The sequence below is a fragment of the Cebus imitator genome, unplaced genomic scaffold (genome assembly GCF_001604975.1).
Source record: "Cebus imitator isolate Cc_AM_T3 unplaced genomic scaffold, Cebus_imitator-1.0 Scaffold329, whole genome shotgun sequence".
Taxonomy (NCBI): domain Eukaryota; kingdom Metazoa; phylum Chordata; class Mammalia; order Primates; family Cebidae; genus Cebus; species Cebus imitator.
In genome coordinates, this window is record NW_016107644.1 from 3,259,820 (window position 1) to 3,275,942 (window position 16,123).

At 40.7% G+C, this 16,123-nt stretch overlaps 1 protein-coding gene across 1 annotated transcript in view; it reads right to left on the reverse strand.

Moving 5' to 3' along the window:
• Nucleotides 1-16,123, reverse strand: part of SYCE3 (synaptonemal complex central element protein 3) — a 31,100-nt gene that overhangs the window by 6,602 nt on the left and 8,375 nt on the right. The window contains exon 2 of the mRNA XM_017504949.2: nt 10,652-10,778. Within this exon, the coding sequence (XP_017360438.1) occupies nt 10,652-10,760 (109 nt within the window). The 5' untranslated portion in view covers nt 10,761-10,778. The remainder of the gene's footprint in view (nt 1-10,651; nt 10,779-16,123) is intronic.

The window sequence follows — 16,123 nt, forward strand, 5'->3', positions numbered from 1 at the left end:
TGCCTTGAACATACTGTTCATAGAACCTTGAACTTTAGGCTGGGCACAGTGGCTCATGCCTGTAATCCCAGCACTTTGGGAGGCTGAGGCGGGCGCATCACCTGAGGTCAGGAGTTTGAAAACAGCCCGGGCAACATGGCGAAACCCTGTCTCTACTAAAAATACAAAAATTAGCCAGGTGCAGGGGTGGGTGCCTGTAATCCCAGCTACTTGGGAGGCTGAGGCAGGAGAATCACTTGAACCTGGGAGGCGGAGGTTGTAATAAGCCTAGATGACACAACTGCACTCCAGCCTGGGTGACAGAGCAAGACTCCATCTCAAAAAAACAAAACAAAACAAAACAAAACCTTTGAACTTTAAGGAGGGTGCCAATAAAGGCAGGGAAAATCTTATTGGAAGTTAGAGGAGAGAGAGGATCCTTGTTATGCAGAGGTAGAAAGTTGTAACAGACATAAGAAGTAATTTGGAAGGTGGAAAGTGCATCTAATGAACTATTATTAGAATTTACCTATATGTTTAAGATTTTATTTGTTCTCCACTACCTTGTGATTTCAGACCTTCCTTCTGGGATCATATTCCTTTTACTTGGTGCAACCCTTAGAGTACCAAAGAGATGACCATGCTCATCTCTTTATGATGGACATTGTTAGTTTTGTTAATCTGCAAATGTCTTTATTTTGCCTTAATTATTGAAAAATGCATTATTTTTTTCTGCATGCACAATTCTGGGTAATGTTTTCATGCCATTTAAATATTTTTCCACTAATTACTGGTTTTCATTATTGTTGAAAATTCATTCCAGTTGTAATTCCTTTGTATGGTTACTTTCTCTTTGGCTTCTTGTAAAGTTTTTCTCTTTGTCTTTGATGTTCTGAAGTTTCATTATTTTGTGTGTAGGTGTAGATTTCATTTTCTTTTTCTTTTTTTTTTTGAGAAGAAGTTTTGCTCTTGTTGCCCAGGCTAGAGTGCAATGACGCAATCTTGGTTCACTGCAACTTTCAGCTCCCGGGTCCAAGCAATTCTCCTGCCTCAGCTTCCTGAGTAGCTGGGATTACAGGAATTCCCCAACCCACCAGGCTAATTTTGTATTTTTAGTACAGATAGGGTTTCTCCATGTTGGTCAGGCTGGTCTTGAACTCCCAACCTCAGGTGATCTGCTCGCCTCAGCCTCCCAAAGTGCTGGGATTAGAGGTGTGAGCCACTGCGTCCGGCCATTTTATTTTTCCTGGGATATGTTTTGTTGCTTGGATCTGTGACTCAATTTTTCATCAGTTCTGGAAAATTCACAGCCATTATTAAATATTGTCACTATTCCATTCATTTTCTCTTTTTCTGAGATCTCAATTTAGATACATTTTAGACCTTCTTAATCTATATCACAAATTTCATTTATTTTCATATTTATTTCTTTTTTTTTTCCCCATTTATTTATTTTATTGCATTTTAGGTTTTGGCATATTTATTTCTTTATTTCTGTGATATATTCTTCTCTAATCGACTAATTCTCTCTTCAAGTATTGATTCCATTTTTATTTTACAATTATATTTTTCATTTTAGAAGCTCCATTTGTTTGATTAAATATGCCCATTTATTCTTGAGTTTCTTTTATGATCATCTTACTAATTGCATTCATTACTTCTTTAACCATTTTATATACAGTTATTTACACTCTGCATCTGATATCATCTTCAGTCTTTGGAGATGCAAATATGTTGATTCTTTTTTTCTTTTACTCACAGTGGCTTATCCTCTCATGTAATTGGTAATCTTTATCTGTGAGGTCATTGCTGAGGTAGTCCCCAGTTCAGGACTTCCTCAACATTCTCAAGGGTTTTACCTTAGAATAAGTGTCATATAAACAGCTCCTCTACTTTGATGTTTCAAGATTTGGTATTTGCTATGTACTAAATGGTGTCCCTCCACCACCCAAAATTCATATTGAAGTCCTATCCCCGTATTACCTCAGAATGTGAGTGTATTTGAGATAGGGTCTTTAAAGAGATAAGTAAGTGAAAACGAGGTCATTAGTGTAGGTGCTAATCCAATATGACTAGTGTCATCATAAGGACAGGAAGCTTGGACACAGACAGGTACAGAAGGAAAACAATGTGAAGACACAAAGAGAAGATGGTCATCTATAAGCCAAGCAGAAAAGCCTCAGAAGAAACCAATTGTGCTAACACCTTCATCTCAGACTGCTAGCCTCCAGAACTGTGAGAAAATACATTTTTGTTGTTTAGACTGCCCAATCTGTGATTCTTTGTTATGACAGACCTACCAAACTAATAGAGTATATAGCACCAGGAAGCTCACACCCTAGCTTCTCAGATCCCCAACTCCTGAATGCTCTGGCTGGCTGAGATACCTGGTTGTGCCAGCCTCAGCTCACTAGGCTGAGAAAACCAAAACACAATAAGGTTATAAAACTTGCCTAAAGTCACACAATATTAAGTGGTGGAATCAGGATACAATATGATTCTATAACCTGAACCATAACATGCTATAGAACCTCCCTACATTAAACTCCCTAGTAGACTTCCACCAGGATTTTCTAGGGTCACCCTAAACTCAGTATGTTCAAAGCTGTACCTCTAATCTTGCTATATCCCCATGTTGCTTAATAGTACCACCTCCATGCACACAGTTGCTCAAAGGAAACACTCAGGAACTATTCTCTCTCCCCATTCACCTCTCATGTTCAATTAAAAATCACATAAGCCCTGCTGATTTTTCTTTCTAAATTCCTGCTTCTCCATCCCCAATGCTAATATATTCTGACCTTTATCATATCTTTCCTAGAGTACTGCATCACCTCCATGCCTCTCATGACTCCTGATACCCTCTACAATCTTTCTAAAGCACATGTCTCTTCATGCCATTCCCCTGCTTAATAGTCTTCAATAATTCTCCTATTGCCTACATAATAACTTTTATTGTGTATACAAAATCTTTGATGATCTGACCCAAGAAGATTCATTTAGATTCACTCTCTACCACTTCCACTTGTTTATTCTCCAGTAGTTAAACCCTAGATCCAACCTGCTTTATTACTCCTCTGTTCTTTAGCACACATTGTTCTATCTGAATGTCTTCCATATCACCTGTCTACCTGAAAAACTCCAAACAATATTTCAGAAAAATGTTCAATGCCTCTTTTTAAGTTTTTCATAAGTTAGCCAACAAATTTCAGCCCTTCATCTAAAATCCCATAGAAATTTTAATATTTTTTTAATTATAGGAATTAACCCACAGGCTGGATGTAGTGGCTCACACCTGTAATCCTAGCACTTTGGGAGGCTGAGGCAGGAGGACTGCTTGAGTCCAGGAGTTGGAGGTTGCAGTGAGCTGTGATCATGCCATTGCACATCAGCCTGGGTGACAGAGCAAGACCCTACTGTGTCTAAAAAAAAAAATCCCCAAACGATGAACACAGTATATTGCATTTATGTGCTTGGATATTTATTTTCCCATTAGATTGTAGGCAATTTGAGTGCAAGACATGGCATAGGTGTCTCATTCAGAAAGTATTTGTTGAATGAATAAACATACAATGCTTAGAAACTTCCAGTCTCAACATGTCTTTGAGCTCTGGGATCTTATTTTTTTAAACTGTGTAGAACATCACCTCTATATGCAACCAGTACTTGCAACTCAACATGTCCATAACTGAACTCATTTTCCCCCACCTGCTTTCAACCCTCTTTCTGTATTCCCAAACTCTCATCTCTCCACTTTTCCCCTTCCCTCTTTCATTCAGCTAACTCATGTTTAGTCTTAGCTAATAAGTCATTTATTCTAGGATGCCTTCCCTGGCTCCCTGTTTTATATTAATAAGATCCTCTTTTGGCTGTCCCACAGCACCATGAAGGTTATCTTAACACTCATCAAAATCTGTGATTACTTGCTTAGTTATTTTTCCTCCTGACACCAACATCAGCTTGGGAACAGAGACCCTTATACAGTACTGCTGAAGGGCTATACATTGGGAAAAGGGAAATAATCAGATCTTTTGGGGATTACTGGACACAGGCTCTGAACTGACACTAATTCCTGGAGATCGAAAGCATCACTGTGGTCTGTAAATCAGAGTAGGGGCTTGTGGAGGTCAGATTATCAGTGGAGTTCTAGCTTAGGTCTGTCTCACAGGGGACCCAGTGGGTTTCTGAACCCACCCTGTTGTTATTTCCTCTGTTAAGAATGCATAATTGAAAGAAAACTTGGAGCTACCAGCAGGAGCCCACTGAAGCATACCCAACTTCGAGCTTCCCCTCTGGTGGAACTGTTAAGTCCTCCCGAGCCCTGGACCTCCCTTTGGTTGATGATCCTGAATTTATTCTGAGTGGTTCTTCTTCTAGGAAGTTGTTATTTAGTAATCCTAATTCTAGTTCAGAGATGCATTCTAAAAGGTCTTCTCTATTGCTTTCATCCCCAAATTAATCTCAATTGGCTTGTCTGTGTGCATTTGTGTGAGGAACTGAATTGTTGTTTTCATAGATAAATGAGAGACCTGAAAGGGCATTTTGCTCCTCCCAGCTGAAAGGCACCCCTGGGTGACCACGGGGCTCATAGGAGTGTCTAGGGCATTGAACCCCTACAACATACAGTGGCCCTACAGAAAAATCCCCAACAAAAATTAATTTAAAAAAGTACTCATCCATGAAATGCCTATAAGGGCTGATTACCTGGCATTTTGAGCCCTCTCAGAAGTAACAGACCTCTGAAGAAAGAAACTAAAACACATAAGAGGGTGGAAACGACTCAGTGGTAACACACTGTGGAGTCCTGCCTGCAAGCAGCACACATTGATTTACCATACAAAAACCCTAGGTCACAGCTTAGTTCTTCCTTTTAAAAAAAAAAAAAAAAAAAAAAAAAGGTGGGAAGCAAATAATCTAAGAATAAGGAGAAAACAAAGAGAATGACTCCTTTTTGAGCACTGTACGTTTTATGGCAACTCTACTGCCAAAGTTTATGTAAAATGGAAATAATATGGTCTTTGTGCACATTTAATTTCATTAAGGAAAATAAGCCCTAAGGCCAACATGGAAACTATAAAGTTCCTAAGTTCTCTTTTCTCCATTATTTTTTTTCTGCCTGCTTTAAATCTGCTGCTACTTTTCTATTAAGATAAAAATCACTGTTTGGATCTAACAGGTTTTTTTACAAGCCAGTGATTTTGTATTTATGTCATGGCTAAAGTTCTGAAGTAAAAGCTATAGGATCTTTGTGTATGTGTGTGTACATATTTAAAAGCCCTTTATAAATTATAGAATTTTATGTTTAGTTGGCAGTTAAATCCATTTTAATTTTCCTCTAGCACACCAGACTTTTTGTATCTGTACCTTATAATGTAAATTTTGCTACTTGATTTTCACCTGAGTTGTTTTCCTTTAATATGCAATTTTTTTTTTTTTGAGATGGTCTCTGTTGTTGCCCAGGCTGAAGTGCAATGGCACAATCTCAGCTCACTGCAACTTCTGCCTCCTAGGTTCAAGTGATTCTCCTGCCTCAGCCTCCTGAGTAGCTGGTATTACAGGTGTGCGCCACCACACCTGGCTAATTTTTGTATTTTGAGTAGAGACAGGGTTTCTACATGTTGGTCAGGCTGGTCTTGAACTCCTGACCTCAGGTGATCCACCCATCTTGGCCTCCCAAAGTGCTGAGATGACAGGTATGAGCTACCTTGCCCAGCAGTAAAATCTTTAATAAATAAACTGACTTTAAAGTTATTGGTAAAATAATATTAGAATATCTTAAGAATTTTTTTGCATTTATTGATCAAGTGGTTTCGTGTTTATTCCTTCAGAATACTGTAAGATTTGCCATAAGGGTTATAAAACTATAAAGCCTAGCCAAAGACAATGATATTTGCTTGTGTATGCTTATGAAATATTGTTGGCTTAATGAAAATAGCTAAATCCTGAGTTATTGGTATAAATAACATTAAATGTAACTATAAGTTGTTTTTTTTTTTTTTTTGAGGTGGAGTCTCTCCCTGTCACCTAGGCTGGAGTGCAGTGGCACGATCTTGGCTCACTGCAATCTCTGCCTCCTAGGTTCAAGTGATTCTCCTGCCTCAGATTCCCAAGTAGCTGGGATTACAGGTATGCGCCACCATGCCAGGCTAATTTTGTATTTTTAGTAGAGACACGGTTTCTCCATGTCAGCCAGGCTGGTCTTGAACTCCCGACCTCAGGTGATCTGCTCGCCTTTGCCTCCCAAAGTGCTGAGAATACAGGTGTGTGCCAGTGTGGCTGGCCAAAACTCTACTTTTCAATGGTAACAACTGAACTAGAGAATTTCCACTTGATGGGGCATTTACTGCCTTGCAATGGAATGTTAACTGAAGCTACCCCTATGCTAATGGAAATAATGTTTTCCAGAAAAGTTCCATAATAAAATAAAAATGGTTTACATAAAATCTTGCTACCTGATAAGCAGAGAGCCTCTTTCTAGGACTAATTATGAGGAGCTGCTAAATTCTACAGTGCCCGGTAGACAGCTGTCAGGAGCTGTTGGTTTTAAAATGGTATTTCCAAGTCACCTTTCTGAGTTCTCCAAAATTAAAATAGTAATTTTATGACAATATAGTTGTTTGCATAAGTTTAATAAGAGTTTTAAAACAAAACAATTGGAGACACTGGTTATTTTACCAAGATTTAAACTAAAATAGACTATTTTTAGTAAAGTTAAGCAAAGACAACTTAAAGGGAGTCTATATAGCCAACTAATTATTGCTGCATTTTATGCAAATAATCAGGCAAGCATAATAAAGCCTAAAACGTACCTTGCACACAATTGGTCTTGCTATAATTTATCTTTAATAGAAAAAAAAGAGGCTAGAGAAATTGTTTCAAAGGAAAGTCATAACATTTAACAGATTTCAGCTGTAACTTGCTTTTTGAGTGTAAATTAAATTATTGTTTCTTGACTACAGTAATCCTCTAGAGAGTACCAGATTATAATTTTTCCTCATATTTTTAGTTGGTGCCCTAATGGAATAGGTTCCTTTGTAGGGAGAAGACTCCGTAAGTGCTGAGACAGGAGCCAAAATACTCAGCCTATTTCCATATAAATAATGAAGAAGAAAGTAACAAGAAATCTAACTGTAGTCATTATTAGTTATTCATAAGTGATCTTAATTCTTTTACTAATGCCTCTCAAGTTGGAAGTGTGAACCTGGGGTGACATTATAAAATGAATGACTCTAAGGCAAGATGCTTTAAGCCCTCTGTCATGCCCTCATAAGGGCTGCTGGAGGGCGCCTTGGCTGAATGGCAGTGCCAGCACTGGGAAAGTGCCCGCTGTTTAGCCAGCTAGGGAAGGAGACGTCCAAAATAGCTGAGATGTCTCCTTCCTCAGAGGAGTTAGGAGAAAACTCCGCTTCTCCAAGCTCTTTTGGTAGGCCTGAAGTTGTCAGGCCTGCAGACATTTGGGGGCTTAAATGTCTCTATGTGATGCTGTGCTTCAGAGGTCACGTTCCATGTCAACCTCAAGATCTGCTTCTGCATCTGGTTCCTTTTTTCTTATAAGAATTAATCAGTAAAAGTAATGTAAATCCTAATGTCTTTGTGACAAGTATGGAAAAAGTGCTGACGCATTATTCCCCTTACCTCATCTCGGCTGCTGAAAATTCCTGAGCCCCTACCTGTATGACACATGATGTACTTGACCCTGCCCCCAGTCGCTGACCACCAAGGCCACTCCCTACCTACGCCCTATTTTCCCTGACCCCAGCTTTTATACTCAATAAAAGTCAGAGGGTGTGGACGCTTGGGGCCACTGCAGGACTCTGCGATTTGGTTGGCAGTGGACCCCCGAGCCCAGACTCTCTTTTCTCTATCTCTGTGTCTTGTGTCTTTTACTTCTACAATTTCTTGTCTCTTGTGCCAGCAGGGAGGGGCTCACAGAACCCTGTAGGGCTGGACCCTACATTCCTTTTTATGTTCTGACACACAAATTACTCTTATAATTGTCAAACTTATCTCTCCTCATTTTACTTCGAAGGAAACCAAAATCATGGTATTCTGAAGATCAGAGATATGAATTTCCCTCATTTAGCATCCCACTGGGCCTGGATCTGTTTCACTGCAAATGCTCTGGTGCTAAAACTATACAATCACCCTCCCTCTATGCCCAGGGACTATCACAGAAGAGTCAAGAGTATGAGAGTGTAAGGGCCTGCTTTGAGGGATAAAATTAGGTCAAGGTCAAACCCTTCAAATAAAGAAGGGGTACAAAGATGCCTAAAGAGCTGGTAAAACAAGTTTAGTTGCCTTCTAAACTATTATGTGTCACCTTTGCATTCACCTCAACCGTAAATAATTTTCTGCTTAATATAGATTTAAAGGAACATATTTACTAACAGGATAAAAATACCTTATAACAAAGCCTCCTGGGTATAATACTCCCAAATATGAGTTGTGAAGATAAATTATTATCTGTCTATCTATCTACATATTTTTAATTAGTTTTCAGAACAATGCTTATTTATTTATTTATTTATTTATTTAGAGACTGAGTGTTGCTCTGTTGCCCAGGCTAGAGAGCAGTGGCATGATCTCAGCTCACTGCAACCTCTGCCTCCCAAGTTCAAGTGATTCTCCTGCTTCAGCCTCCTGAACCTCCCAAGTAGCTGGGACTACAGGCACACCACCACACCTGGCTAATTTTTGTATTTTTAGTAGAGATGGGGTTTTACTATGTTGGCCAGGCTGGTCTCAAACTCCTGACCTCAGGTGATCCACCCGACTCAGCCTCCCAAAGTGCTGGGATTACAGGTGTGAGCCACTGCACCCAGCCCAGAACAATGCTCATATTTTTATAGCTAATTGCTGTAAGTCTATAATAAAAAACAAGCTTACAGTAGCTCAATACATAGAAATTCTAAATAAGTCAGTCTTGTAACTTTGCATTTGGTTTTGTTTGTTGGCTTTTTATTTAAAACAATAATTTTAAGAGGTAATGAATGCCTGTTCACCTCCATTCCTATCTGGCCTAGAACAATTAATTGGCTATAAGTCTTTTGATTCTTAAGGCCCTTGGCCATAGGGAGTCCTGCTGAGGGACAAAAAAAATGATACTATAGAATTATACGACTTCTCCTGTGACAAAACATCCTTTTCTCTCCCAAATATCAGTATATGGTGCATATAAAAGTGGTGGGAAAAATAGATTTGTCTACTGTTAACAAGTCCTATGACAATTTAGATACCGAGGACCAGACGTTCCCTGCATTTGATTTGTACCCTCCTCAGCATGTTATACTTACGGAGACAAATTGGCCAAAAGAGAGATTTAATTTATTGGATTCTGATTTTTTTTTGAGACAGAGTCTCGCTCTGTTGCCCAGGCTGGAGTGCAGTGGCATGACCTCAGCTAACTGCAACCTCCACCTCCCAGATTCAAGAGACTCTCCTGCCTCAGCGTGGATTCTGATTTAATGTCAGTCCTACAATCCTTAAATAAGATTTATCATAAGGTTCAGATAATCCTTGATAAGGAGGGTAAACACATTGTGAGTCTGATCAAAGAATACGATGATGTATGCAAGGCTTTTTTTTTTTTTTTTTTTGGCTTGTTGAGTTGTTTACTGCCCTCTGATTCTGCCTATAACCTTCTTGGATGCCTAATCTTCACTATCTTTATGACATCTGTCACTGTATTAGCATTATATATCTCTTGTAAATGTTATGCCAGACACAGCAAAAGGAAAAGGCACAATTAAAGACCCAGATTGTGATAGCTCACAAAATAGATCTGATCAGGGATGTTTTGTTTTAGATTAAACCGTAGGCCTGACTCCATCTCATCCCTTAAACAACTGACTATTATATCAGGTCAGACTGTCAGAGATGTGTGAACCAGAGCAACTCCATCTTGAATAGGAGTTGGGTAAAATAAGGCTGAGACATACTGGGCTACATTCCCAGACAGTTAAGGCATTCTAAGCCACAGAATAAGACAGGAGATCAGCACAACATATAGATCATAAAGACCTTGCTGATGAAACAGTTTGCAGTAAAGAAGCTGGCTAAAACCCACCAAAACCAAGATGGTGACCAGAGGTGACCTTTGGTCATCCTCACTGCTACACTCCCATCAGCATCATGACAGTTTACAAATGCCATGGCAATATCAGGAAGTTACCCTATATGGTCTTAAAAGGGGAGGCAGGAATAATCCACCCCTTGTTTAGCATATCATCAAGAAATAACCATAAAAGTGGGCAACCAGCCGCCCTCAGGGCTGCTCTGTCTATGGAGTAGCCATTCTTTTATTTCTTTAGTTTCCTAATAAATTTGCTTTCACTTTACGTTATAGGCTCACCCTAAATTGTTTCTTGTGCGATATCCAAGAACCCTCTCTTGGGGTCTAGATCGGAACACTTTTCCTGTAACAATACCATATTCTACTTCTATGATCCATTATCACTAATATTTATTACATCTGACAGGTACTGACTGATGTATTCTCTCTCCCTAGAAAGTATAAAAGTGAGCTGTACCTGCCAACTTTGGGCATATGTCCTCAGGACCTCCTGAGGCTGTGTCACAGGCGCATCCTTAAACTTGGCAAAATAAACTTTCTAAATTGATTGAGATCTATCTCAGAAACTCAGATACTCAGGTAGGGGTTCACACGTCCTACCTGAGATTTTCTCCATCTCTTCCAATAGTTTTTCCAAGTCCTTATTCAGATCTGAGAGCATTTTCAGCATGTTGTTGTAGTTTTTTTCCTCAGGGTCAGCATCAGCCATTTAGGGAATGCACAGAAGCTGCAGTGAGACAGACCCACATTTCAATTCCAGCTCCATTTGTTATAACTCAGTGATTTCTCCAAGGAATTCTCTCAGATTCAGACAATACCACTTACTCCACAGGGCTGTTGTAAAGGTTAAATGGGAACATGCCTAAAGAGCCCAGCATAGCTTTTGGCACATATAAGCTGTCTTTCCCCTTTCTTCCATCCTTGCCATACAAACATAGCTGAAGGCTGCAGTGATTAACACAGAAAACATCTTCATCATCGTAAGGGAAAAAGTCTGCCATAATGTTAACATAATAGTGGAATTTATTCTGGCAAAACTGTATTTAGTACCCACTAAGATGCAAGCTATTGCGGTGATGTTATAAAGATACAATCCCTGCACCTAAGGAATTTCTTGTGCAATATGAGAGTAAGTCACAAATAGCATGTGACAAACCAGAATGTGACAGATGCAAAAGCAGATACATAAATAGCAGTTAATGTAATAATTACACATATCAAGCTATGGGAGCCTGGAGGAGGGTAAGTTTAATTTTTAAAAATGAAATGGTTCACACATTAAAAAAAATTATTATCAACTTAACTTTCCAGAAGAATTCTCCTGGGCATTAGAGGCAGTGCCCCATAGAGATTGTCCTGTTTCTGGAACAGAACTGCCTGGGTTCAAATCTTGGTTCCACCACCTATCAGCAGTGCTACCTTTGGCAACTTATACGTCTTCTCAACAAATTTTTCGTGATTTTTTAAAGTTTTTTTTGAGATGCAGTTTCACTCTTATTGCCCAGGCTAAAATGCAATGGCGTGATCTCTGCACACTGCAACCTCTGCTTCCCAGGTTCAAGTGATTCTCCCACCTCAGCCTCCCAAGTAGCTGGAATTACAGGCATGCACCCCCACGCTTGGCTAATTTTGTATTTTTAGTAGAGATGGGATTTCTCTGTGTTGGTTAGGCTGGTCTCTAACTCCTGATCTCAGGTGATCTGCCTGCCTCGGCCTCCCAGTGTTGGGATTACAGGCGTGAGCCACTGTGCCCGGCCAAGTTTTGTATTTTTTAAAAGAGAATTATTAGTGGTACCTATATCTTGCGGAGTTTTGTGAGGATTAATTGAAATAAATTATACACTATTCAGAACAGTATCTACAATAATGAGCACTTAATAAATCATATCTATTGTTATTTAAAATATTGAACTGTAATTAAATCACTCCAGATTCTCTCCTAATCTTTATTAATATACATTAATTCATTCTGTTAATATTTGATGCTTACCTATTTATATACAAGGCACGAGTAAGAAAGGAGAGAAATAGATTAATAATGTTGTAAGAGCTGTCAGGGAACTTGTAACCCTATGAAGGTGAAGGAATGAGCCAGATAAGCATAAAATAGGGAGGAATGGGCCACAGATACTGTGGCATTGTTCCCACTGTACATGTGGGGAAAAGCTTCCTGGCCTTTAATTCAGAGTTAGAGGCCTCCACTCAGTTCTCCTGTGACTTCCTGGGCCTCCCTCATAATGGTACATCTTAGCTGGTATGATTGTGGACTCTCTACCTCCCCAACTAGACTGTGAGGTCCTGGAGAGCAGAGGCTGTCTTTTCAATGAACTATTCCTAGTGCTCAGCTCAGGGCTAGGAAAATAGCAAGTGTTTAATAAACGTTGATTGAATAAAGGACTATTATAAAACTCTAATTTGAAAAGAAAATTGTGATCTTGGCCAGGCACAGTGGCTCACGCCTGTAATCCCAGCACTTGGGAGGCCAAGGCAGGCATTCATGAGGTCAAGAGTTCGAGACCAGCCTGGCCAACATGGTGAAACCCCATCTCTACTAAAAATATAAAAATTACCCAGGCATGGTGGTGGGCGCCTGTAATCCCAGCTACTTGAGGCTGAGGCAGGAGAATTGCTTGAACCTGGGAGGCGGACGTTGCAGTGAGCCGAGATCATGCCATTGCATTCCAGCCTGGGCGATAAGAGTGAAGCTCCATTTCAAAAAAAGAAGGGAAAAGAAAAGAAAATTATGATCTTTTCCCTCTTGCCATCCTCCCTGTTAAGGGTAGAGATTCTGAGGGAGAAGCAAAGGGCCCTCCAGGAGGCCTGAGAGGCAGATCTGAGAACAAGGGTGCAGGGGCAGGGTGTATGGTCTTTTGGGATCTGTAAAGGAGCTACCTTTGTGGGCATGGAGTCATTCCATATGCAGGGACCCCATCCTGCTTTTTGGTAAGTAGGAATAATTTGCTAAGAGTGAGTGGGGAGGTACAGGCAGGTGGCACGGCAGGGGGCTAATAGAGGGTGACAGGAGGAAGAAATGTCTGGAACACCTTCCTTGATCCTCTCCTATAGCTATTCCCTCTCCTTCCTTACCCAGCCAGGCCTCACACATTTGCCTATCCTCCTTACTCCACTGTTATTTGGCATCTGTCTCTGCCACTCACTGACAATGCTCTCACCAACGTCATAACTGGCACTCTCAGGGGACTTTCTTTTATTTCACTTCTCTGCAGCACTGACATTTGGCCATTTTTTTCCTGCTCAAAATCCTCTTGATGTTTTAACCTTGTTTTCTTCAAACTCTGTCTACCTCTGGTATTTCCTTCCCTGTTCTTTCTTGGCTCTCTCCTTTGCTGGCTCTAATGTGTCAAAGGAGGGTCCTTTTCAGCCCCTTCTCTTTGCAATACACACTCTTTTTTTTTTTTCTTGAGACAGAGTCTTACTCTGTCACCCAGGCTAGAGTGCAGTGGTGTGATCTTGGCTCACTGCAACCTCCGCCTCCCAGGTTAAAGCAATTCTCCTGCCTTAGCTTCCCAAGTAGCTGGGATTATAGGCACCTGCCACCATGCCTGGATAATTTTTGTATTTTTATTAGAGACAGGATTTTGCCATGTTGGCCAAGCTGGTCTCAAACTCCTGAACCTCAGGTAATCAACCTGCCTTGGCCTCCCAAAGTGCTGAGATTACAGGTGTGAGCCACCGTGCCTGGCCAGGACTTTTGATTTTTATTCTGAGTGACATGAGGAAACAATAGAAAAGGTGTTGACAAAGGTGACATGATTTGAATAACGACCTAAAAGGATCACTCTGGCTTTTATGTTGAGAATAGGCTTAGGGGTGGAGAGGGTGGAACAGGGAGAGCAGTTAGAAGGTAGCTGCTGCTTCAGGTAATGGAGGCTTGGGTACAAAAAAAAAAAAAAAAAAAAAAAAAAAAAAAAAAAAAGAAGATAGCTGCAAAACTCCAGGTAAGGGATGATGGGGCTTGGATCAGTGTTAGAAGTAGAGGTAGTGGCTGGGCTTGGTAGCTCATGCCTATAATCCCAGAATTTTAGGAGGCTGAAGCAGAGGGAGCACGAGGTCAGGAGTTTGAGACCAGCCTGGCCAATATGGTGAAATCCCATCTCAACTAAAAATACAAAAATTAGCCAGGCATGGTGGCATGTGCCTGTAGCCCCAGCTACTCAGGAGGCTGAGGCAGGAGACTCACTTGAACCTGGGAGGCAGAGGTTGCAGTGAGCCGAGGTCATGCCACTGCACTCCAGTCTGGGCAACAGAGCGAGACTCCCTCTCAAAAAAAAAAAAAAGAAAAAAGAGAAGTGGAGGTAGTGAGAGGTGAACAGATTCTGGATATCTTATGAAAACAGAGCCGATAGTATTTGCTGACATCCAAATGGAAATATGAATGTGGAGTGCAGTGAAAAGCCTGGTTAAGTACACTTACTTGGGAGTTATTGGAGTATAGATAACATTTACAGCCACAGGACTAGTTGAGATCACCTAGGAAATCAGGGTAAATGGAGGAGAGGTCTGAGCTCTCCAATATTTAGAGTCTGGGAAGATGAAGAGGAACCAGCAAAGGAGACAAAAAAGCAGCAGCCAGTGAGGTACAAGCTGAACCAGGAGAGACTGATGTTTTGGAAGTCAAGTGAAGAAAGTAAACAAGAAGTAATAAATTATGTTGCCTATCAAGTAGTATTAGGATTAAAAAGTGACACTGGGCCGGGCATGATGGCGCATGCCTTGTAACCCTAGCACTTTGGGAGGCCGAGGTAAGTGGATCATTTGAGTTGAGGAGTTTAAAACCAGCCTGGCCAACATGGTGAAACCCCATCTCTACTAAAAATTAAAAAAAAATAGTGGGGCCTGGTGGTGCACACGTGTAATTCTAGCTACTAGGGAGGCTGAGGCAGGAAAATCACTTAAACCCAGGAGGCAGAAGCTGCAGTGAGCTGAGATCACACCACTGCACTCCAGCCTGGGCAACAGAGCAAGACTCTGTCTCAAAAATAATAATAATAATAATAATAATAATAATAATAAAAGTGACCACCGGATTTGACAATCCGGAGGTCACACTGGCAATCTTGACAAGAGCTGTTTTGATGGAGTGGCTGGGACAAGAACTCGATTTAAATGTTTCTAAAGAGAGGGAAGAAGTAGAAACTGGTGAGTTTTGCTTCAAAGAGAAGCACAGAAACATGCCAGTACCTGGAATGCAATGTAGAGTCACAGGGGTATTTTGTTTTAAGTTGGGAGATACTACGCTAGTGTCAAAGATTACAATATTTGGGCATGGCAGGCCAGGCACGGTAGCTCATGCCTGTAATCGCAGTTCTTTGGGAGGCTAAAGCAGGAAAAATGCTTGAAGCCAGGAATTAGAAACCAGCCTGGGCAATAGTCTATACAAAAAAATTTAAAAATAGTTGGGTGTGGTGGTGTACACCTGCAGTCCTAGTGATTCAGGAGGCTGAGGTGGGACAACTGTGCCACAGCATTCTAGTCTAGGCTACAGAGCAAGATCTCCTCTGCAAAAGAAAAAAAGGCTCAGTAAATTCAGGATATTTGATTTGGGTGTCACTGGTCAACTTGGTGAGATGTTTCAGGAAAGCCATAAAAGTAAAAAGATTTCCATGAATTAAATAATTAATGGATCATTAGACAAAATGGATAGTGTGTACAGATTTAGATGGGAAGGGTAGAAAAAACCAGAGAACTAGAAGGTGGTATAGAGTGAAGGTTTTTTGTTTTTTGAATTCTTCATGTTTCTAGGCTGTGTGGAAACAGCTAGTTGGATAGAAAAGCCTGAAGAGGGCAGGCGCAGTGGCTCACACCTGTAATCCCAGCACTTGGGAGGCCGAGGCAGGCATTCATGAGGTCAAGAGTTCGAGACCAGCCTGACCAACATGGTGAAACCCTGTCTCTACTAAAGATACAAAAAGTTCGCTGGATGTGGTGGTGCTCGCCTGTAATCCCAGCTACTCAGGAGGCTGAGGCAAAAGAATCACTTGTACCTGGGAGGCAGAAGTTGCAGTGAGCTGAGATCATGCCATTGCTCTCCAGCCTGGACAACAGGATGAG